This window comes from Selaginella moellendorffii, unplaced genomic scaffold (genome assembly GCF_000143415.4).
Source record: "Selaginella moellendorffii unplaced genomic scaffold, v1.0 SELMOscaffold_36, whole genome shotgun sequence".
Taxonomy (NCBI): Eukaryota; Viridiplantae; Streptophyta; class Lycopodiopsida; order Selaginellales; family Selaginellaceae; genus Selaginella; species Selaginella moellendorffii.
The window spans coordinates 954,239-975,956 of NW_003314297.1; the positions used below are offsets into that span (position 1 = coordinate 954,239).

Genomic DNA, 21,718 nt, shown 5'->3' on the forward strand with positions numbered 1-21,718 from the left:
AATGGTGTTTGGTGAAAAGGTTAACAAAGAAACATGGTGATACACATATTAAAAAGAAGTAAGAAATCAAATGGATTTTTTCACAACATAAGTAGGGTAGCAAGAAAGAACCATTCTTTACAAAGGAGAGTAGAGTGAAAGTAGGTGTGAAGAAGGATGAAATCAAAAAGTCTTTCAAAAGGGATCACCCTTTACAGTCATTTAAGAGTTTTTTAATAGCTTTTGGAAAATTAAAGAGGTCCCTAACATTTCCCCAAAACCTTTTAGCAGCCTAGCTCCTAGTGGCTAATATTAGTGATGCTGTTAAAACTCTTCCTAGAAGTTAGACAAAATCCTCTTGCTACTACCTCTTTGGCTTATTATTCCTTATTAATATTTGCCCAAATGCGTCACTCAAATCTCCTCTGAGAATCGTCTTTTAGCTCTCTAGAGTCGAATTCCCCCCTACTATGGAGCAAACTACTCCTTCCCAAGAATCTTAGAGATTCTCTTACCATTTCTAGAAAAAGATAATAGATTTCTCTATTTAGTCACTTCTTATATGACAAATATATTAATATACATATGTTTTACTACCCTATGATACCAAGAAAGAGGGAATAGTTGAACTCACCCTTATTGGCCCATAGCACTAATGGATATTCCACTTTATGTCTTGCTATGCAGCAAGTTTTTCCAAAAACATGAAAGCATGAAGTCAACAAAGGTAATGATGATCTAGATAGAGATTTAAAGATTGTAAACAACTAAAGGGAATGACTTAAAAGATGATCCATATAGGTTCAAATATAAAAGAAAAAGTTCCATGAATAAAAGTGCACCCTTTTTTTCAATTGATTAAAGGTATTGGGATACTTGGTTAAATGTCCCTAAGTTTGAATAGTATTGGGTTGGATGACTTCCCAAAAAGTCCAAATTCATAATATCAGAGGGGTCTCAGGTCCAGCTCTATTAGTTGAGTAAAGGAATCACACTATATATTAAGATTAACATCTAGCAAATCTAATTTGCTTTGGGTAGGGTAGGGTGTTAAGAGAGTAGGGCTCTTAGGAGAGTTGTGGCTTTCACTTTTAATTCGCAAAAGCGTGAATTTATAGGGAAGTATAGTGGATTGTAAACAACCAAAGAGAACAACTCTAAAAACGATTTATATAGATTCAAATATAGAGAAAAAAGGCCTATGAATAAAAGTGCACTTTTTTTTTCCAAATCGGTTAAAGGTTTTAAGATATTTGAGATTAAACGTTATTGAGTTTAAATAATACTGGACTAAATGACTTCCTAAAAAGTCTAAATTCAAGAGCTTACAAAGGCCCAATGAGCCTATCTCTACTAGAATCAAGGCCAGAAGGTGTTATGCCATATAGATTCTATTGCACTACACCCAGGTGAGAATCTAGCAAGTTGCAAGAGAGACAAGAAAAAATTACAAAATTACTTAGGGACACTTTGTTGCTAATAGCCGACCATGAGCTACAAAGAAAGCTCTCTAAAGCACTCCAAAGCTTACAAAAAACTAAGTGCAGTCTCATTAACACTCATCATTGCTTATTAAAATCACTTTAAAAAACACTTTTAAATGTTGTTAAACACTTCAGAAAAAGGGTGAGGCCTAACTTAGCCCTCTTTTTTATAGTTAACTCTCCTGCTAATTTCCTCTAGATTTCTACTATCCTCTAATATATATTCTCAGGGAATATTTGTGCATCTCCACCTCACACCTTACATCGATCAAACATAACTTCAACTATTTTCAAGGTCTGAACAGTATAACTACATTGTCTAAGTTTTCTTTAGTTCAGCAAACACAATAACAATCTCTAGTGCAATTTATACTCAGTTCCAAGGCTACATAGGCATAACAATGAGTATCAAACTCACTAGATTGTATGGTAGCCACTCCTAAACTCCTTGACTATCCAACCCAAGGAGACGACGGGATTTGGGATTTCCATTGTGTGCAAGGGCACAATTTGGTGCCAAGGCTTTGACTCCAAGAAAGTGTTTAGGGTGGATCCAACACCAGGAAATAGTAGCATCTAGCAAGAGGGATCTCAAGCATTAGAAATGGTGGCAATTGGGTTTGGCCACTACCTTTGTGCACGAAGGTGAGGTATTGAAGCTCCAAGAGGGTGAATGGGTGAGTGTTGGCACTGGACCTGTGGTTCACAACGTCCTGGCCAACAGCCACCACCTTGAGCGCCATGGTATACTTGGTGTGTACTGAGATTTGGAGCTTGGGAGCTCGTTAGGATTTTATAGACCTGGAGAGAACACATGAGCCCTTTGGGGTGATTGGAGACAAACAGTGGGCTCTAACTATGCTATTTCATGCAAGGTGTATGATATTGCTAGGTGAGATTGGATCACTATACATGTAGGTAAGGAGGAACTTGAGTTCCCACTGGTTGTGGCAACAAATGATGGCTGCGTGTATCTGAAGAAAAAGCAAGGTGATGGCTGCGTGTATCTGAAGAAAAAGCAAGACTATGATATAGTGGAGATTCACAAAGCCTGGGTTGACTGGGACGGAAAGTCATTCAAGAATAAAAAGCAGGGATTGAAAATCTGGATGTACACTATACATACTTTGCCAATGAAAATACCATAGGCCAATCTTTGAAAATGGCTGTTTCTGTTTTAACAGTTTAGTACCATTAAACATAATTTCTATACCTGTTGCTAAGAAAAACAATAGCAAGTAAATCTTCATGCAAGTTCCTGGATCCTGATGGAGGTGAGGGTCAAGTGCTTGTCAGCTTCACGGTTTATGACTTTGATTTGCAAGCAACAAGAGCTCAGTAGCCAAAGCTTGTCATGAGCAACCATCTATCCATTTGCCATCATCAGCAGAAGACGCACAAAAAAAAACCGGAAGCCTATGCTCTGGCTGTTGTTGGCTCTTGCAAACTGGAGTTATTGGGAAGGGTAGAAACCTTGCAATTTAGTTCCGTGGCTAAAGTAGTAAAAGATTTTCACAATTTCAAGAATTATTTCCATGTTATATTCATATTAATAATTTTTTGTGCAGTTTCTTTAATAAAAACGAAAAGAAGAAGTGTTAGTACATGTAATAAGGTTGATAGTGATTATTTGAGCTTGGTAAGTTCCTCTTTTAACCTGGAAATGATGATCTTTTTTTATTTCTTATTTACTCGATCTTTTATGTTATACATTAACCCTTTCTATTTATTTACTATATTATATTAATGAAATAAATAAAACTATCAAAATTTGGTAGTTTAACATTGTCAATTTTATGCCTTTTCTTTCAGACATGATTGCTTTTTCCATGATACATTTTATGGTGAAGTGAGAAAGTAATAAATAGGTAAAATAAGGGGATTTATGATGTATAATTATTTTTTTATGATACCATCATTTGGTTTGTGAAGTTTGGTACATTCTTCTTATCAGCAAAACTGGAAGCTTCCTGAAGAGTGTGTATGTTGTTTGCTATGGCGCTCAATCATCCACTCTATTGCACTTCAGCTCCATCACTATTTTACTCCAAGAAGACAATCGTCCATCTACATGCGCTATCGCTGCATCACCATTTTCCTCCAAGAAGACAGAAGTACACGGCATCACCATTTTACTCCACGAAGACAGAAGTACACGCGACGAATATGGTACCCGCCAAAAGAAGCCTACGACAAAGGTTCATGGCTGGAGGTTCGCCAAACGACTTGGAGACAACGTCACAGACCTTCGTTCTTGGGCTTCAGCAATTTAAAGGAGGGGCTGTAGAGACCTGGAAAGCAAACGAACCATGGAAGAGTTTAGAGAATGGTTTGCTAGAATAGTACCACTACTACTCGTAATCTCGCTCACAACGGCGAATTACTTGCCTCGACATCATGGAAGTGTGCTCCTCGAAAATGGCCTGGGAAGAACACCACCAATGGGGTAAGTAAGTTTCGATTAGGAATAAGAATTGCTCCATGGTGTACCTCAGGTGGAATGATTTCAACCATTTCCATAACAAGATCAATGAAACGATCGTTCGCGAGACGGGTATCTCCGCGTTAGAACGATCTCTTTTTTGTTTACCCCTTTACTTTGTGTAGTCGACGCTATCGTCTCAACTGGCCTGGCAGCGCTGGGTTACAACTACATCAACATTGGTAACGATATTAGAGATCAATCAGAGTGTCCTGGATTCTCTCATGAAAAAAAAAAACCTTGCAGATGATGAATGGGCCGAACAAAGTCGAGACAAAGAGGTCTGACCAGATTACTCGCAGGCAAAAGAGCTAAAACTCTCCAAGAACTGCAGGGAAATCTTCAACCACGCAAGGACAGGTTTCCATCCGGGATAAAAAATCTTGCAGACTACGTGCACTCCAAGAACCTGAAGTTTGGAATTTACTCGGATGCGGGGTACATATGAGCTAAAGTCTCTCTTTCTCACTCTTAGTTTTTTATCTTGTAGGCGATTGACCTGTGCAAAAACTCAACCTGGATCACTAAACTTTGAGAACCAAGATGCAAAGACCTTCGCAGCATGGGTATGCCAGATGCTCAAGAAAAAAAGAAAAGGAGAAGGAATTGCTAATGGTTTTATCTATCTATCAGGGTGTAGACTTTCTAAAGTATGATAACTGTCACAACGATGGAGCCTCACCAAAAATCCGGTAACGTACCACAATGTTGTTGTTTTGTTGCTGCTCAATCCTTGCACATCCAGGTACCCGAAAATGCAAAAAGCCCTCCTCGCAACCGGTCGACCAATTTTCTACGCTCTCTGTGAATGGTACGCAAAAATAAAAATAAAAATAAATCTACAACCCATGAGAGTTTTCCAAAGAAATCACGCGATCGAACCTTTCAGGGGCTACGAAGATCCGGCTCTCTGGGCTCCCGGCGTGGGAAATAGCTGGAGAACAACGGGAGACATCAAAGACAATTGGCAATCGTAAGAAAGACCAACACTAGAAATGCTGACCTGATAGATACTTTCATTCCCCAGGATGATCGTGCGCGCGGATCAGAACGACAAATGGGCGAAATACGCAGGGCCCGGCGGCTGGAATGGTAATAGATCGCGAAATTGTCACAAAGAGCAAGAGAAAAAAAAGAGAGGGAATCTGACATTGCGCGCTCGCATTTCTTTTTCTTGTTCTAGATCCCGACATGCTCGAGGTCGGCAATGGCGGCATGAGCTTGGAGGAGTACCGCGCACACTTCAGCCTCTGGGCGCTCATGAAGGTCCCGATCGATCGATCGAGAATGCCACCAACTTCTAACTCTCGTTTTGTTCCAGGCCCCATTGATCATTGGCTGCGATGTGCGCAATCTAAAGCAAGAGTATCTCGACATTCTCATGAACAAGGAGGTCATTGCTATCAACCAAGGTCTGAGAACCAAGAAATTCCTTCTCTTCTCTCTTCCATCGCTTACCAATATTTTTTTTTATTTTTTTTTTTGTTTCCAGATTCTATGGGAGTCCAAGGCAAAAGAGTCAGCAGGAAGGGCGCTCTAGAGGCAAGACTAGTAATGAAACTTCTATCGCGATTGTCTCAAAAGAATCGTCCAGGTATGGGGCGGACCTCTCTCGCAAGGTAAATTCGTGGCGCTGCTACTCAACCGAGGAGATTCCACCGCCAAGATCCGCGCGTACTGGGAACAAATCGGTGCAAAGCCCGGTTCTTCTGTCCAAGTGAGAGATGTTTGGGCGGTAAGTGGAAGATTTTCATCCTAGAGTCTCTGGACATAGATTTTTCTTCTTTCCAGCACAAGGATTTGGGAGCTTTCTCGCAAGGCTACATTGAAGAGGCTGTGGACGCGCACGCCATCAAAATGTACGTGGTGGTGCCAAAATCATAATATTTGAAAGGGATCGAATATACTCTGCATTTCCCGCCAACTTACGTCACCTAATTCCGCCAAATTTAAATTGGAAGCATATGCATTTAGGGCAGCTTCTAAATTCCAGGGTTTGCGAGGGAGCCGACAGCATTCTCACAGCGATGGGCGCCGGGAAGAACAAGCTGGAGGAGCTGCTAGAATCGTCCGGCGGCTGCGCGGTTCTCGATGGCGGATTGGCGACGCAGCTCGAGCACTGTGGCGCGGATCTTAATGATCCACTGTGGAGCGCGCTGTGCTTGATCACAAGGCCACAGCTGATCCAGAAGGTCTGGTCTGTTAGGAATCGTCGTCTTTGCGTGAAATTTTTCTCTCGTTGTGTCCAGGTTCATTGGGATTACCTGGAGGCAGGAGCGGACATACTCGTGTCGTCGTCTTATCAGGTTTGAGATTGGAAAAATAGTGTTTTCTTCGTTTTTTATTCGCAAAAGAGTTCTTTTGCTCGCACAGGCAACAGTCCAGGGATTTGTTTCCAAGGGCCTCTCCGAAAAGGAAGGAGAGGAGATGCTCAAGAAAAGCGTGGCGATCGCTTGTCAAGTGCGTGACAAGTTCTGGGACAAAGTCAAGCAGAACAACAGCTCGGGAGAGATTCGCTACAATCGAGCTTTGGTGGCGGCTTCTATTGGGAGCTATGGAGCTTACCTCGCAGATGGCTCCGAGTACAGGTATCAAAACTCTCGAAGTAATTCTCTCGGTTTGATCAAACTTCTTTTCGTTTCGCAGTGGCCAGTATGGCCCGGAGATGATGAACGTAGCCAAGCTGAAAGGATTCCATCGCAGGCGCTTACAAATTCTCGCTTCTTCTGGAGCAGATTTGCTAGCAATCGAAACGATTCCATGCCAAGTCGAGGCCCAGGTTTGCCTGTTGAGTGTTTTTTTCTTGCCATAGCTCAGGAATTTTTCCAGGCACTGGTGGAGCTTTTGGAAGAAGAAGATATCCAGATTCCCAGTTGGATATCTTTCAACTCTAAAGACGGTGCCAACGTCGTGAGCGGCGATCCATTAAGCGAATGCGTCGCTCTGGCAGCCAAAAGCGCCAAAGTGGCCGCCGTCGGTATAAACTGCACGCCTCCTCGATTCATACACGGCCTCGTCTCCACTGCTCGGAAGGTATTCCAACTCTTGAACTTCTATAAGCTTTCGATGCGATCAAACCAAACAGGTGACGGACAAACCGATAGTCGTCTATCCAAACAGTGGAGAAACGTTTGATCCCGACGCCAAGCAATGGATCGTAAGTTTTCCAGTTCTTCTCGCAGCTCTTTTGAACTTCTCTTTCGTCTTTCCAGCCGGCTACCGGAGTCTCGGACGTGGACTTTGTGTCATACGTCGGAGAGTGGAAAAAGGCCGGAGCTTCACTCATCGGAGGCTGCTGCCGGACAACTCCAGCGACAATCCGAGCCATCAAGAAGTCGCTGCAAGTAAGCCTGATTTGAGCATAAGTACCAGTTTTGAGAGGCTGAAAGAGAAAGGTAAGTGTGTGACGAATTAGTATTACACTGGCAACGTATGGCAACGTAACATCAAAGCCTATGAAGAAGCCCGGACCGTATATCTGTGTTTTGGAGCTGCGTCTATCAAAGCAGCAACGTTTATCACTTGGTGGCGGAGAAAAAAAAGTGAAAAGAATACCTCGAACTATTTCCCGGGTGTGAGAAGAACCTCGGGCTTCTTCGGCTTGGAAGGCGTCGAATTCGTAGACGCCGAGGCAACCGCAGTGGCAGCAGCCAGCGACGCGGCTCTTGCAGCCTCGTCCAGCCGTAGCAAGCCCCGAGTTGGAAGAATCGCCTCGGGTATGATCTCGTGCGTGGCCCGCGCGTAGAGAGCTCGGGCGGCGGCGCCGGCGGAGTCTCTCGTCTCCGGGGACGAGCTCGGGCCCAACAGGCAGTGTCCCAGGATCTTTAGAATCGGCTGGAAGAGCTCCCACGGCAGCGGTATTCTCAAAGTTCGCTCTTTGTGATCGCCATCCTCGTCCTCGTCGTCGTCGAAGCTCTGGCGTGAGACGAAGATGCTGGTCGACGACGAAGGACCCACTGTGGTGACGTGCCCCGTGAGAGTCACGTCCGGCCCGGGAGCGATGGCCTGGAGCAGCGCGAGCTTGGCCACCTCGTCCACCCTCTCGGCCCAGGAGCAGCCCCGCATCGCCCACTCCCGGATCGCGCAGCAAAGCTCGAGCTTGGATCTGTCCGGCATCGCTGCGATCTTCCGGTGGAAGAGGTCCAGCGCCACCCCGACGATCGCAGCCCTCTTGGTCGTCTTGACGGCCTCTTGTGGCTGCAAGGACGGGGAATAGTACCCGGCCTTGATCTCGGTGGCCGAGCTGGAAGGAACTCTTGGCGTGTGATAGAGACTGGGCTGCGAGAGATTGGGAATCGTCACGAGAATTCCCTTCCCCTGGCGGATCTTGTGCTCGGACGAGTAGAGCGCGAGGAGCACGGCCTCGAATCCTGAGAGTGACTGTCCGGGCTTGCTGGCCGCGCGGGGGAGGTACGCGTTGCAAATCGCCGGCACGAAGCGCACCACCACGCTCTGGAGCTCCGGATCGCCCGAGTGGTATGTCTCGTACATCCACTGGCAGAGCTCATCGTCCCCTTTCCCTGCCCCCGGCGAAGATAGCTTGGAGATCACCACGTCCGCCACGGCCGAGTCGCCAAGAAGATCCCGCGCCGGGGTCTCCGAGGCCCGCAGCGGCTCCAGCGAAGGAAATCCGCCGAGAATGGCCGACAATGCGTCGATCCGAGCTCGAGCTTGAGTGATCTCGCTCCACCATGACTGAGATTCCTGCTGCTGCTGATGCTCTTGCATCTTCTTTACCTGAAATTTCGCGGCTAGCGCCTCGATCCGCTCGATCTCTCCTCCATCGTGCCGCGGGAGACGAAGAGAAATAAAAACCCTAATCTTCTGTTAAGCCCTAAATTCCCGGAAGACAAGAACCCTACCTTGTTTTGCTCGATCCGATGCGCTACTGCTACGAATCGCAGCAGTCGGAGCTCGTATCGGTGCATAGGATCTCCCGGAGGCAATGCAAGGGATTTGCGAGCGAGGCGGCGCGGCTTCTTCCATGGCTGCTGCTCGTGATCTCTGCGGCATTTCACTTGGTGGTCGGTATTCCAGGGAGAAATTTTGAGAATGCTAGGCTTCTTCTCTTCATTCCAGGAATTGCGTAGCCTTGCGCTGCTCCTTGCTACTTCTTCCACAGGATTGATCCTCCGGCGCCGGTTTCTCGTCACGGAAGGTATGAATTGGAATTGCTCGTTTGGATTGAATGTTTCCTCGCGTAAATTCCAGAGGCTGTGGTGCTCATGCCGACGCTGGGAATCCAGCTCCAAACGAAATACACAAGGTTTGCCACAAAGATTTCTCCTCCTCCTTCTCTTTGTTCTTAAGACCGCCACAGTGGGAAGGCTCGCTATAGCTTCATACCAATGCAAAAGCTCTTGGCCGCGGTGATCAACGAGGCAGTGACGCCATTTTCGTGCTACTTCTACCTGGCATTGGTACTCCACCAGGAGCCCGCGCTCACGCTCGTCTTCGAGGTAGATTTTTCCACTCTTTTGATCTAGGCAGCGAGTGATCTTGGTTCTTGGTTGCTTTGATCCAAGCATTTCAGGCCTCCACTGGCGATGCTACGCCCCATCTGGAGTGATCTAACGCACGAAATCGAGCAATCTAAATCATGAAATGGTAGTGGGAATGATTAAATAACGTTTAGTGTCGTTAAATGGTCAAAATGGGTCAACGAATCTATGACCGAGTCAACATAGCTTTGGTTGGGAGGTTCTTTCCAGATAGGAGTGAGAAATGTAGGTAGAATGGCGGCATTGTAAGGAGCGCAACGATGACTAGCTAGCTAACGAGAGACTTCTATACATATTCCCTCCATCCCATCCATCTCGATCCATTCCTCCAGTTCTAAGCTCTTTGGATCCATGGCGGAGGAGGACGAATGGTCGCGCAAGGCAGGGCGGGAGACTAGAGGCGGCTGGATCTGGTGGCTGGTGGCGATCGTCGTCGCGGCAATCGCCATTGGCTCCATCGTAGGGATCTTTGTTGCGCAGCATCGCAAGGCGGGCGGGCGCAATGGCGGCGGCAATGCCGCTCCGTCCTATCCGGCGTTGCAGCCGCTCGGATCCGTGGAGCGCTTCTCCAAGCCCTTGGAGCTCGCCATGCGATTCTTGGATGCGCAGAAATGTGAGTAGCGCGATCCCTCTTTCCTTCTCGATTCTCTCGATTTTTCACTAGAATCTCCAAGATCGATCGATCTTGCTCTGATATTTCGAAAGATCTAGGCTCTCTTCCCTCTCCATCTAGATCTCCCCTGGATCTTGCTCCAATATGTCCAAGATCTAGGCTCCCAAGATCTAGCCGCTCATCAATGCTCGATATTTCGCAGCCGGGAAGCTCCCCAAGGACAATCCCATTCCATGGCGCGGCGATTCGGCGCTGCTCGACGGCAAGGACGTGGGCCTGGATCTCAGCAAGGGGATGTTCGATGCCGGAGACAACGTCAAGTTTGGATTCCCCATGGCCTTCACCGCCACGATCCTGGCATGGAGCATCCTCGAGTATCGATCCGGCTACAACGCCTCGGGCCAGCTCCAATCCGCGCTGGAATCCCTCCAGTGGCTCACGGACTACTTCGTCGCCGCGCATCCCTCCAAGAACGAGCTCTTCTTCCAGGTGGGCAGCCCCTCGAGCGATCACGTCTGCTGGGAGAAGCCCGAGACCATGGACACGCCGCGGCCGTGCCTGAGCGTCAACACCTCCAAGCCCGGCAGCGATGTGGCGGCTGAGACCTCGGCCGCCATGGCCGCCTCCTCGCTCGTCTTCCGGAGTGACAACTCTTCCTACGCAGACGAGCTGCTGGGCCACGCCAAGGATCTCTTCTCCTTCGCGGATGGCTTCCGGGGATCTTACACCCGGAGCTTCGTCAAGGATCAGCAGTTCTACAACTCCACCGGCTATGGCGACGAGCTTCTCTGGGCGGCGGCGTGGCTGTATCACGCCACTGGAGAGGAAGAGTTTCTGGAGTACGCTACTACGGGGAAAGAAGCTTCTCCCAATGCTGGATGGGGGAAAGCTCCTGCGTGGTTTAGCTGGGACGACAAGGTGGCTGGCTTGCAAGTAAGTGAAGAACTAAGGAATTGTTTTCTTCTTCTAGCACGTCCAAGTTCTTCTAAGTATCGATTTCTTTTCGCAGGTGTTGTTGGCAAGGAAGCATATCTTCCAGCCGCAAGAAGCAAACACCAAAGTTGGCGCGGCGCTAGATAAGTACAAATCCACTGCTGACGAGCTCGTCTGTGCGCTGCTTCCGGATTCACCAACAACGAGTACCAACCGAACAAGAGGTACGACACTCTACCTCAGCATCGCTATCAGAGAGTTCTTTTTAGTTCTCTTGTTCACCGTTGTCTTGTTGTGGATGAATTCCAGCCGGAATGATCTGGGTGAGCCAGTGGAACTCGATTCAGCACGCAGTTAACTCGGCATTTCTGTCCTGCCTCTACGCGGATTACCTCTCCAGCGCTGGAATCACAACCTTGAGCTGTTCCGGGAAGATCTTCGAGGTGGAACATCTTCGCGAGCTCGCCGGCTTCCAGGTAAAACAATACATTCTATTGAGTTTGCTGACGTTGTTTATCTACAGGCCGACTATATTCTCGGCAAGAATCCAATGGGAATGAGCTACGTTGTTGGATATGGCAAGAAATACCCGCTGAGACTACACCACAGGGCAGCATCCATACCTTCGACCTTGAGCGAGGTGGAGTGCAAGGAAGGTTTCCAATACTTGCACACATCAACTCCGAATCCAAACATTGCCGAGGGAGCGCTCGTCGGTGGGCCTTTCCAGAACGATAGCTTCGTGGACGACAGGGACAACTCCATGCAAAACGAGGCCACGAGTTACAACTCTGCGGGTCTCGCAGCGCTCATGGCTTCTCTCTTCGCCGCTGCTCCAAAGCTTCCTTCGCAGCTCCTCACAGCACAGTGATGCAGGTATGCACGATCTCCTTGACGGTTCTGACGCTCGTTCGTTCCTTGCAGCGCGATCGAAAATTTTGGCTCGTTCACAATGATTTATAGGTACCTCTTTTGTTTGTATACCGTATGATTCTTATGTATATATCTTATGGTTATTTCACGATCACGGCGAGGTGTTTGCCATCTTCGTATCAGACAGCTTGTTTAGCGCCGCCTGCCAGAGCTTCCCGAGGATTGGGATTTCCCCTTGTCAACAACGATCACCACCCTCCGTGACAAGGTCTGTATATCCTTCTCAATCTGGCCCAAATGCTCCTCGTACCTGATCCAACAGATCCATAGTAAATGGTCAAGTAAACTAGGATCATGGCTAGGAAGGAATAAGGTGGTGATGATAGGCACCTCTCCTTCCGTTTCTTCTTGGCCGGAGTGTCCAGCGAGAATGGCAACTTCTGGTACTCCTCGTTCACCTGTTGCCACTTCTCTTTGAGCAGTATGATCAGCTCGCGCTTCTCCGCCTCGTCCAGCCTGAAAGAGCCGAGATAGCTCGATCAAACCGACGCTTGAAACATCTGGGACGGTGGAACTTACTTGCGGGAGTTTGGATGCAGGCCACCAAGTTGCTCCAGCCGGATAGCAGCTTGCATTTTCTCGCGCAGTTCCACACTCGCATTATTGAACTTGACGAGATACTCCGGAACTTTGCCATAGTCCGACTTGTCAACGTAGAACTTCACCGGTTTGGGCAGTTTCTTGGGTGCTACAAGCATGGCTGTCTCAGAACTTGTAAAACTTGCTGCCAGTTGGCGAACTTACTGGAATGAATCATCTCCACAGCGTTGTCATGCACGTAATTCTTCCCACTGTTCAATCCCATTTTCTGTAAAGCGTGAAGAATATGATCTTGGATCGAAAAAACAAACAATCACACGGAAAAGTTGCCTTACGAGTTATGGTGAGACATGGAATCAAACCGGTTTTTCATGTGGAATGGGCGGCCTTTCCTTCGACTTGTAGCAGCAAGCTACTTTGGGTTCTGAAAAAAGAAGAATTTTTTTTTTTTAAAAAAAAAAGAACAAAGAACAGAAAAAAGGCTCACTTTTCTTATAATGTTGGCTTGAATGCTTCTTGAGAAATCTCTCCGTGTGAGGCTTGCGAGATCCCAGCGGTCGACCGAAAGTTGCCGCTGGTCTAATTTCATCGCGGCGAGTCAAGAAATTATCCGTATCCTCGTCATACTGAGAGAGGAGGCAAGACAAATCAAGGCCAGGATTGAATGAGAGAAAGGCTTACATTTGCTTTAGGGATGGGTGGCCTCTGGCGCACTGGCACGATAGGCGGGATGAGCTTGTAAATGCTCTCCTGGTTCTCGATCATCTCCAGCGATCCGCTGCCCTAACTCACGAAATGTGCCTCTTAAGAAATTAGGGCTCCTAAGGTCACAAAAGAGAAAAAAGATCTGTTGACAGTGGGATTCGAACCCACGCCCTTGCGGACCAGAACCTTAATCTGGCGCCTTAGACCAACTCGGCCATGTCAACCACGCTGATATCTTGCTAAGTTCCACCAATTCATGCGAATCTCTACACTTAAAAACGACTCCAAGAATTACCAATAATCTTGGCACGAGCATTTTCCATCGCTAAAGTGATGGAATCTACTCGCATCTCTCACGCTGATCCGCCGCCCCAGTGCCTTGGATGCCAGCTTGATCGTGGAGTGGCAATCGGAGCACACCCTCAAATTCTTGACGATGGTGAGCGGCGCTCCAGGGCTCGTCCTCGCCACCCCAAGCGCCATGGCCAGCCGCTCGCTGTGGTGCGACAGGATCCTCACCTTGTCCCCCTCGGCCACGTCATGCATCACCTCCGCGATCTCCGGGGAATGTCCCCCGTGCTTCCCCAGCAGCCGACAGATCCTGTCCACCGCCGCCAAAACCTCCTCTCTATCTGGATGCTGCGAGAGATCCCCGGCCACGAATCTGTAAACCCGCCCATCGATCCGGATGGTGCTAGCGCCCGGCTGCTTGGTCAGCCCCTTCTCGGCCATGAGCTTGCGGATCTTGGCACTCTCTTCGAATCTCCCGGCCTTGGAGTGGAGATTGGCGAGGAGAACGTAGGCCGTGTAGTTCCCGGGGCTCTGCTCGATCGCCTGCGTCGCGATTCGAGTGCCCAATTCCAGATCCTGCTGGTTGCGGCACGCCGCGATCAAGCTCGCCCAGACGAGATCGTTGGGCAGGAATGGCATCGAGTTCGCGAGCTCCTCGGCATCGCCCAGCTTGCCAGTTCTTGCCATGATGTCGATCATACAGCAGTAGTGCTCTAGGATCGGGGAGATGCCGTGATCGGCAACCATAGCAAGGAAGAAGCTCCTCGCGATCTTGACGAGCCCGACGTGGCCGCACGCCCCGAGGACGCTGAGGAAGATGATCTCGTCCGGCATTGCGCTGCCGTCGAGGATCATCTCCTGGAAGAGCTCCAGCGCGAGCTCGCCATGGCCGCTGTGGGCGAATCCCGCGACGAGCGTCGTCCAGGTGACGAGGTTGCGATCCGCGGCGTGGAGGGAGCTGTGGAAGAGCTCCAGCGCCTGATCTACGAGGCCGCCGTGGGCGTAGGCCGCGAGCATCGCGTTTCCAGCCACCACGTCTCGCTGCGGCATTCGATGGAAGAGCGCCCCCGCGGATTTCACGTCGGAGTTGCCCGCGGATTGGGAGAAGGCGGCAAGCATCGTCGTCCAGGCCACCGCGTCGCGGCACGGCATGCGATCGAACACCTCCTTGGCGCGATCCAGTTCGCCGTGGAGAGCCAGCGCCTGGAGCATCGTCGTCCACGAGACGGTGTCGCGCGATTCCTCCGGCATGGCCGAGAAGAGCACCTCCGCCTCGTCGATCCGCCCGGCCTGCGCGTACACGCCCAGCATCGCCGTGCGCGACACGATCGTCGGCTCCGGCATTCGATCAAACAGGCGCTTGGACTGGACAGCGTCACCCCTCTCGGCGTTCATCACGATCATCGTGTTCCAGGACACGGCGGTGGCGGCGGGGATCCTCGCGAACAGGGCCTCGGCTTCGTGAAACACCCCGAGCAAAGCGAATCCACGAATCACGGTCGTCCATGTGATGACATCCCGGCCGTCCATCCTCAAGAACAGCTTCATAGCTTCGTTCATATCTCCTCTCTGGGCATACGCCGAGACCATCACGTTCCATATAAATCTATCGCGCTCTGGTACAAGATCAAACAACTCTCTAGCCTCTGCAACTCGGAGCCTTAATCCCAAGGCGCGTATCATCATCGCACACGGATTTGGATGCCACTGCGGCATCTTGAGAACGAGACTGTAACCTTGATCCAGATGCCCGATCTGGGCATGCGCCCCGACGATCGCATTCCAGGAGAAGAGATTTGGGTGATGAATGGCGCGGAAGACCCCGACTGCGCAATCCAGTGCGGTGCTGCTGCTGCTGCATTTTCCGTAGGCATCGATGAGGTGATTGGCGAGAAAAGTGTCGCGCTGCAGGAGGTGTGCGTCGTGGGCGACAATGCTGGCGTGGATTTGCCTCACTTGGGCAGTGTCTTTCCCACAGGACTTGAGGGCCGATGCGATCCCCTGCCGGAAGCTCTCCCAGCTCATTTCTCCTTTGCAAGCCTCATCAGAAAGATGTGTTTCTTTACTAAACTCACAGTTTTTCTGAAGACCCCTGGCTTGTTTTGCTTGGAACGCGGACTGAAGATACTGATTGCCGTGACGCTATAAACAACTGCTAGGATCACCATGATGCCATGATGTAATAGGATCAAGGATAGTTTTGTACCTTTGTAGAGCCATCAGAAGGCTAGCTCGCATAGACGTGTTTATGTCTCTTTGGTGACACCAGACGATACAGAGAAGACTAGCATGGCCTCCGCACAAGAAATGGTCATCTATCTTGCTAGCTTTTTCTTTTCGTTTCGAAAGAAAAGTTTCAAAACCTGGAATGGATTAGAAGGGAAACAGGAGAATTTGTTGCTGAATATTCCATCTGTGAATCAACAATAAGGGCAAAAGGTGTGAAGCTGTATCGATGAGAATTGATGATATCATTGATGTGGTTTGGCCATGATTTGTATTCCAGGAAGATCACCTCTTTTATTTTGTTATTTTTTTCATTTTTTTTTTCTAAACCAACTAATAAAAATACATTGACCACAAGCATACAACAAAGATGAACAAAACTTTTAGCACAACCACAATGGTTGAGTTTAGATAAACAAATCTTTAGACAGTCATTTATTTGCCTTTTTTTGTTAATTTAAGTTTAATGCATGATTTAATTCAATTTTGTAAGGTGTTTGATTTAAAAGATGAGTTGAACATTGTGAATTATTTACATTTTTCAAGTTCATTTTCTATTAAAAATGCAAAATTTCTTTTTACATTTTCTGCTATTGCACTCAAAATAACTGTTAAAAGTATTAGTTTTGTAAAATTTAAATTTATCAAATTATATTTATGTCTATTAGTTTAATAATAAAACACACAAAATAAAAATCACAGTGATAATTCTTTTATACTAAATTCTTTAAGAAAAAAGTAAGATTCCAAATACTTAATTTTTATATTTAAATTTTTAATTACATAAAATAAAAAATTATTAGACCCCTTTACCCAAATAATAGGTAAATCCAACCAAAATGGGTTCATGTCATATAGTGTTGGGCCATTTCCTAAGCCGCGTTACACCTAGAAAATTCAAGATTTAAAATAATTTTTTCTATTGGACAAAAACTTTAATTTTATTCTTCACTTTATTTTTTTTAAAGATGTAACTAAATATTTTTGTGCAAAAGTATTATATGCTAAATAATCAATTGATTGAAAAATTTGTATACTCATATTATCATTACTCCACACTGTAAGTGCTTGAAATATGGAAAGGGAATACAAAAATGTGCATATCAATTAGCCCAAAAACCCTAACTTATATATAAGAGCGAGTGGTCCAGATTGAAACCAATCCGACAGCTGCCAAAATCCCACTACGCTAATATTAGTATACGGCATTGTAGCTGTACACTTGGCCCTCACATCATCCCCCCCTCTCAGAATAATGGAAGACCATCAGAGTTCTCTTGTAGACAGGCTGGGATCTGGAGGAACATCAGGAGGGGGCATCGGCGGATCTGTAGGTGGTATTAACTGCTCCTGATCCCTTTGTATGAAGCATTTCAACTGCTACACATGCAAAATCTCTGAAGGATCGGCCTGCTGGACGTTATGCTGAACCTTATAAACTTGTGGTCCAACTTGCCGCAACACCCGATATGGTCCTTTCCACTGTGCAAGGAGCCCTTTAGATAAACCACGTACCGTAAGATGGGGAAAACAGACTAACACCAAATCATCAACTTTGTACTCTGCAGTGTGAGACACAAAATCCCTAGGCCCCAAAGTGGAGCCGGAAAGGGTGCCACGTGGTAGTGGCTGAAGCGACAGCCAAACAAGCGTAACACGTTTGGACCAAAAGCTCCGACTTGAAAAGTCAAGAGCGGGAGTGGAACTCCCAACGAAGTGCTCGAGGAACGAGCACGAAGCGAGCAAAAAGCGAGGCTCCAAAAAGGGACCCAAAAGGACCAACACATGACACGTGGAAGTGTCCGAGATGGACTCGAGTTGGAGTCCGAAGTGGAGTCCGAGATGGACCCGAGTTGGAGTCCGAAGTGGAGTCCGAGATGGACCCGAGTTGGAGTCCGAAGTGGAGTCCGAGATGGACCCGAGTTGGAGTCCGAAGTGGAGTTCGAGATGGACCCGAGATTGAGTCCGAGATGGAGTCCGAAGTGGAGTCCGAGATGGACCCGAGATGGAGTCCGAGATGGAGTCCGAGATGGAGTCCGAGGTGGACCCGAGATGGACCCGAAATGGAGTCCAAGATGGAGTCCGAGATGGACCCGAGATGGAGTCCGAGATGGAGTCCGAGATGGACCCGAGATGGACCCGAGATGGAGTCCGAGATGGAGTCCGAGATGGACTCCGAGATGGAGTCCGAAGTCGAGACCGAGACCGGGACCGAGACCGAGACCGAGACCGGGACCGAGACTGAGACCGAGACCGAGACCAAGATCGGGACCGAGACCGAGACCGAGGCCGAGGCCGAGACCGAGCCCGAGCCCGAGTCCGAGTCCGAATCCGAGTCCGAGTCCGAGTCCGAGTCCGAGTCCGGAGCCTGAGAGGGTGAAAGCCCAAAGCGTTCGTCTCCCAGACCCTGGGGGGTTTGGTGAGCTCCAAAAGTATAGTAAGGGGGAGGACTGCAGTGGAGCCAGTTTGGCCAGGAAAGGCCAGTTTGGCCCAGGAAGGCCGGACCCAGTGTTGGGTGATGAGCTGCCCACTGGGAAGTCCAAGACTAGAGTGAACACGGACCGACAAGCGGGGTAGCTTGGTGAAGTGTTCAAGAGCCGGCTCTAGTTCCCCCGGGAGATCGACTAGCCGATGCTCCCAGTCCAAGTGTGGGTGGCACTACCTACTTGGATACCTGGTGTGGCTCAATGGAACCCGCTCTAAGCCCATGGCTAGAGCACCCAAGGGCGGAAGGCGAGGAGAGTACCCAGGTGGCTCGCGTAAGGCCACGGTGTTCCGAAATGTTGTCCCAAAGGCCCAGACTGTGGAAAGGAAGAGGAACAGTCCTCTGGGGTAGTGACCAAGGACACAGTCGTGTGGTGAGGAAGTCCCAGAGGACCGTGGGACTTAGTGGTCGGGCCTGTGGGTCTCGATCCAGTGGCAGTGTTGGCAAACACGGCCAGGGGCAGAAAGGGACTTAGTGGGGATTGACAGAGGGATATTGGGGAAGGCTATTCCCCTTGTCAGTGGGCATCCTAAGGATGCTAAGGAGTGGATCTGAGATGACCACTCACGGATGGTTTGCCTAGTCTTGGAGAGCCAAGACGGTGATGCAAGTGGTATTGGACTACCAGTGTGGCAAAGGTGATTGGGCATGGCCTTAGCGTAATGGGCTGCTATGTCGGTGGTACCTTTGAGTGTCGGTCATGGGATCGGACACGTGGAGCACTTGGACCAAGTGCAAATGTTGAGTGGCATGGATGCCATTCTCGGGGCTAGCAAGTCCCAAGTCCTGGATTGGACTTATGGAGGTTGTGAATGAGACTCCTCCAAGTGGTCAGAGGTGTGGTTAAGTGACTAAAGTAGAATGGAAAATTTAGTCGCTTACATGCAGGTGCACGATGATGGGAGTTGTATTGCCATTGTTGTCCCACTTGTACACGGCCTAAGTGTTCGGTAGACTCCACTTGGACAAGTGGAAGAATGCTCGTCAAATACTAATCCCATGACCTAGCATCTGTAACTCGTGGCAATTGCGAAGGTAAACCTAGCTCCATTGGTAATATTGGATCATGACCATATAGGAGTTTATATGGTGAAGCACCAATAAAACTCTGCATCCCTGTGACATATGCATACCGAAGAGACGGCAAATAACCATCCCAGTCCGAATGCTGGAAGTTCACATACTTCACAATCATCCCCTTGAATGTCCGAACGAGCCGTTCCACCAGACTGTCTGATTGTGGATGATAAGCACTCGTGAAAGTGTGGCGTATCCCCAACCGAGACGTCAAAACATGAAATGACTCAACCATAAATGTAAGACCATTATCCGAAAGAATCTGCTCTGGACAAGAATGCTGGAACACCACAAGATTGAGGAGAAAGTATCCAACAGCAGTTGCAGAGGCGCTAGCAAGAGCACCAACTTCAACCCAACGAGTCAAGTAGTCAGAAACAATAATAACATACTCATTGCCAACAGTTGACAGTGGAAAAGGTCCCATAAGATCAAACACCACCAACTCAAACGGACGGGAAATTGCAATTGACTCTAACCGTCCTTCTGCAGCCCGAGGGGGAGTATTACGAGCTTGGCACCAAACGCAGCTATGCACATACCGGATAATATCACGTCGCATCTCCGGCCAATAGAAAGACCTGCGCAACTTCTCGGTTATATGACGATGTCCCATATGCCCACATAAAACAGGAGAATCATGGTAGGCATGGAGAAACCGCAGAATAAAGATAGAAGGCACCATCAGCCGTAAATGATCATAAGGATCCATCCTTACAAAATAAAGAAGGCTGTCTTCAAGGCGATATTGAGAATGTAAATACCGGAAAGGCAAGTCATTAGCAAGTGATGCAGGATTCTCAAACCCATCTCGAAGCCTTCGAATCCACGGCTCAATCTTTTGAGCTTCGCAAACTTCATCAAGAGAAGGTAGATCTTGCTCTACACTTTGTGGACACTAAACGTCAAGTACAGCAACTGCCAACGGGACAAAATCCTCGTCTAGAAAATCCACAGAGGCTGGAACAACAGGCTCATCAGAAACATGAAAAGAGAATGGAAAAGGAAAAGGAGCTCGAGAAAGAGCATCAACATCAGCCATAGAACTCCCTGGGCGATGAACAACATCAAAATCATATATTTAAAGCTTCAAAGCCCATCGAGCAGTACGACCAACCAGGTTCTTCCGCTTCAATAATGAAGTAACAGCAGCATAATCACCTTCAAGTAACGTCCGAGAACCATGTAGATATGCATGAAGTTTCTCGAAACCCCAAACTGCTACTAAAGATTCTTTCTCTATCGTGGAGTAGTTCATTTCCGCTGGTTGTAATGTACGGCTTATATATCCAATAGGATGGCGCTGACAAAGCACACTCGAGCTCTCTTACATCAACACACCTCCAAAACCAATGTCAGAAGCATCCACGTGCAAAATAAAAGGTCGAGTGTAGTCAAGATATGCCAAAACTGGAGGAGTCGTCAATAGCTCTTTGAGATCCCCGAACGCTCGCTCACAATCCGGAGACCAAATGAAAGATGATGTTGATGACTTCAGCAACGCTCGCAACGGTGCAATGAGATCAGAAAGATGATCCACAAAACGACCAAGATACTACACCTTGCCCAAGAAGTGCTGCACATCATTCACACACTTCGGAGTAGGGAACTTTAGAACAGCCACAAGTTTGTCAGGATCAACTTGCAAACCCTCATGAGAAATACGGTACCTAAGATAAGTTGTATCCTTGGACCCAAACACGCACTTCAACCGCTTCAGCTTTAAACCAACATCGCGTAGCTAATCCAACACTTTACAAACATCACGAATGTGCTCTTCTCACGTCCCCTCCAAGTGAATCAAGACATCATCAATGAAATCAGCAGTCACCTTTGGCATATCACAAAGAACCTCGTCCATCATCCGCTGAAAAGTTGTTGGAGCATTGTTCAAAACAAACAGCATCACCAAGAACTCGTACAAACTAAATAGTGTATGAAAAGCAGTCTTAGGAATATCCTCTTCGGCCATTAGTACTTGCCAGTACCCAGAAGCAAGATTTAGCTTGGTGAACCAATGACTTTGCCCTAGGCGATCCAAGAGATCAGCAGTGTGAGGAAGAGGGTACACATCCGGGATCATCACTTCATTTAATGGACGATAGTCGATGCAGAAACGAATACTCCTATTAGGCTTCGTCATAAGATGAGGTTCACATGCCCAAGGACTCCACGACTTCTGAATAACACCCTTTTCCAACATCTCCTTGACGTTTTCTTGATCTCCTTGGGTTACCGACGACAAACAGAAACCTTGATTGGACGAGCATCTCCCGTTTGAATCGGATGATGTGTGGCAATCTTGGCCCCAGATAATAGGTCAAATTCAAAGAGATCAAAATACTCCTTCATGAGCCGGTCAACAGCTGCAACACAAAGATCATTGGAGGGATCGGAAAAGGGAAGAGTAGAACAAGATAGAAACATATGAGGAAATAGTGGGGGAACAAAAGTAATGGAAGCTAAGGT

General features: G+C 48.0%; 7 protein-coding genes, 1 long non-coding RNA gene and 1 other non-coding gene across 10 annotated transcripts; 5 read left to right on the plus strand and 4 right to left on the minus strand.

Annotated features, from left to right (window-relative positions):
- Positions 1-3,772: 3,772 nt before the first annotated feature.
- Positions 3,773-5,550, plus strand: LOC9658157 (alpha-galactosidase; the record flags this gene model as incomplete). Its single annotated transcript, XM_024682930.1, has 13 exons — positions 3,773-3,909; positions 3,959-4,017; positions 4,071-4,127; positions 4,192-4,226; positions 4,280-4,383; positions 4,436-4,511; positions 4,579-4,637; positions 4,691-4,756; positions 4,835-4,918; positions 4,973-5,037; positions 5,129-5,211; positions 5,267-5,357; positions 5,438-5,550. Coding segments are annotated over exons 1-13 (1,029 nt in total), but the record flags the coding sequence as incomplete, so codon positions are not given.
- On the plus strand, positions 5,551-5,869 carry LOC112349167. Its single transcript, XR_002993297.1, has 2 exons — positions 5,551-5,680; positions 5,737-5,869. It is a non-coding gene; the product is annotated as an uncharacterized LOC112349167 (long non-coding RNA).
- Positions 5,870-5,933: 64 nt separating this feature from the next.
- Positions 5,934-7,509, plus strand: LOC9658158 (homocysteine S-methyltransferase 2). Its single transcript, XM_002977999.2, has 7 exons — positions 5,934-6,137; positions 6,195-6,251; positions 6,319-6,533; positions 6,592-6,724; positions 6,775-6,978; positions 7,031-7,102; positions 7,158-7,509. Exons 1-7 carry the CDS (start codon positions 5,973-5,975, stop codon positions 7,302-7,304), a joined length of 993 nt encoding a protein of 330 aa, XP_002978045.1. The 5' UTR covers positions 5,934-5,972; the 3' UTR covers positions 7,305-7,509.
- Positions 7,336-8,790, minus strand: LOC9658159. Its single transcript, XM_002978179.2, has 2 exons — positions 7,501-8,790; positions 7,336-7,442 (listed from the first exon to the last, which is right to left on the minus strand). The coding sequence occupies exon 1, from the start codon at positions 8,671-8,673 to the stop codon at positions 7,507-7,509; it is 1,167 nt and encodes a 388-aa protein (XP_002978225.2). The 5' UTR covers positions 8,674-8,790; the 3' UTR covers positions 7,336-7,442; positions 7,501-7,506.
- Positions 8,791-8,801: 11 nt separating this feature from the next.
- LOC112349166 (phosphatidylinositol N-acetylglucosaminyltransferase subunit H-like) lies at positions 8,802-9,627 on the plus strand. The gene is made up of 5 exons (XM_024683040.1): positions 8,802-8,969; positions 9,025-9,103; positions 9,157-9,211; positions 9,266-9,404; positions 9,479-9,627. Exons 1-5 carry the CDS (start codon positions 8,826-8,828, stop codon positions 9,512-9,514), a joined length of 453 nt encoding a protein of 150 aa, XP_024538808.1. The 5' UTR covers positions 8,802-8,825; the 3' UTR covers positions 9,515-9,627.
- Positions 9,628-9,690: 63 nt separating this feature from the next.
- LOC9653242 (endoglucanase 24) lies at positions 9,691-12,019 on the plus strand. Its single transcript, XM_002978000.2, has 6 exons — positions 9,691-10,059; positions 10,262-10,992; positions 11,069-11,216; positions 11,302-11,468; positions 11,516-11,868; positions 11,917-12,019. The coding sequence occupies exons 1-5, from the start codon at positions 9,798-9,800 to the stop codon at positions 11,861-11,863; spliced, it is 1,656 nt and encodes a 551-aa protein (XP_002978046.1). The 5' UTR covers positions 9,691-9,797; the 3' UTR covers positions 11,864-11,868; positions 11,917-12,019.
- A 51-nt stretch (positions 12,020-12,070) lies between these two features.
- LOC112349165 (enkurin-like) lies at positions 12,071-12,783 on the minus strand. Its single transcript, XM_024683039.1, has 3 exons — positions 12,670-12,783; positions 12,445-12,613; positions 12,071-12,381 (listed from the first exon to the last, which is right to left on the minus strand). Exons 1-3 carry the CDS (start codon positions 12,728-12,730, stop codon positions 12,114-12,116), a joined length of 498 nt encoding a protein of 165 aa, XP_024538807.1. The 5' UTR covers positions 12,731-12,783; the 3' UTR covers positions 12,071-12,113.
- An 18-nt stretch (positions 12,784-12,801) lies between these two features.
- LOC9658160 (pentatricopeptide repeat-containing protein At4g02750) lies at positions 12,802-15,789 on the minus strand. Of its 2 annotated transcripts, none has more exons than XM_002978180.2 (4): positions 15,668-15,789; positions 13,147-15,603; positions 12,953-13,091; positions 12,802-12,889 (listed from the first exon to the last, which is right to left on the minus strand). In XM_002978180.2, the coding sequence occupies exon 2, from the start codon at positions 15,484-15,486 to the stop codon at positions 13,462-13,464; it is 2,025 nt and encodes a 674-aa protein (XP_002978226.2). In that variant the 5' UTR covers positions 15,487-15,603; positions 15,668-15,789; the 3' UTR covers positions 12,802-12,889; positions 12,953-13,091; positions 13,147-13,461. The 2 variants fall into 2 exon arrangements, with proteins under 2 accessions (XP_002978226.2, XP_024538806.1); XM_024683038.1 differs by having other exon boundaries at positions 13,147-15,613.
- On the minus strand, positions 13,314-13,394 carry TRNAL-AAG. The gene has a single exon. It is a non-coding gene; the product is annotated as a tRNA-Leu (tRNA).
- Positions 15,790-21,718: the final 5,929 nt, after the last annotated feature.

What these genes read in the sequence shown, in the direction of transcription:
- LOC9658160 (XM_002978180.2), bottom strand. Translation starts at nt 15,486, where the DNA reads ATGAGCTGGGAGAGCTTCCGGCAGGGGATCGCATCGGCCCTCAAGTCC.
- LOC9658158 (XM_002977999.2), top strand. Translation starts at nt 5,973, where the DNA reads ATGGGCGCCGGGAAGAACAAGCTGGAGGAGCTGCTAGAATCGTCCGGC. An exon ending in TCGTGTCGTCGTCTTATCAG is followed by an intron (nt 6,252 to 6,318) that starts GTTTGAGATTGG and finishes TTGCTCGCACAG; the next exon opens with GCAACAGTCCAGGGATTTGT. An exon ending in CATGCCAAGTCGAGGCCCAG is followed by an intron (nt 6,725 to 6,774) that starts GTTTGCCTGTTG and finishes GAATTTTTCCAG; the next exon opens with GCACTGGTGGAGCTTTTGGA.
- LOC112349165 (XM_024683039.1), bottom strand. Translation starts at nt 12,730, where the DNA reads ATGGGATTGAACAGTGGGAAGAATTACGTGCATGACAACGCTGTGGAG. An exon ending in TGTGGAGATGATTCATTCCA is followed by an intron (nt 12,614 to 12,669) that starts GTAAGTTCGCCA and finishes CCATGCTTGTAG; the next exon opens with CACCCAAGAAACTGCCCAAA. An exon ending in CTGCATCCAAACTCCCGCAA is followed by an intron (nt 12,382 to 12,444) that starts GTAAGTTCCACC and finishes CGGCTCTTTCAG; the next exon opens with GCTGGACGAGGCGGAGAAGC.
- LOC9658159 (XM_002978179.2), bottom strand. Translation starts at nt 8,673, where the DNA reads ATGCAAGAGCATCAGCAGCAGCAGGAATCTCAGTCATGGTGGAGCGAG.
- LOC9653242 (XM_002978000.2), top strand. Translation starts at nt 9,798, where the DNA reads ATGGCGGAGGAGGACGAATGGTCGCGCAAGGCAGGGCGGGAGACTAGA. An exon ending in ATTCTTGGATGCGCAGAAAT is followed by an intron (nt 10,060 to 10,261) that starts GTGAGTAGCGCG and finishes GATATTTCGCAG; the next exon opens with CCGGGAAGCTCCCCAAGGAC. An exon ending in GAGTACCAACCGAACAAGAG is followed by an intron (nt 11,217 to 11,301) that starts GTACGACACTCT and finishes GATGAATTCCAG; the next exon opens with CCGGAATGATCTGGGTGAGC.
- LOC112349166 (XM_024683040.1), top strand. Translation starts at nt 8,826, where the DNA reads ATGCGCTACTGCTACGAATCGCAGCAGTCGGAGCTCGTATCGGTGCAT. An exon ending in CTGCGGCATTTCACTTGGTG is followed by an intron (nt 8,970 to 9,024) that starts GTCGGTATTCCA and finishes TCTTCATTCCAG; the next exon opens with GAATTGCGTAGCCTTGCGCT. An exon ending in CCGGTTTCTCGTCACGGAAG is followed by an intron (nt 9,104 to 9,156) that starts GTATGAATTGGA and finishes CGTAAATTCCAG; the next exon opens with AGGCTGTGGTGCTCATGCCG.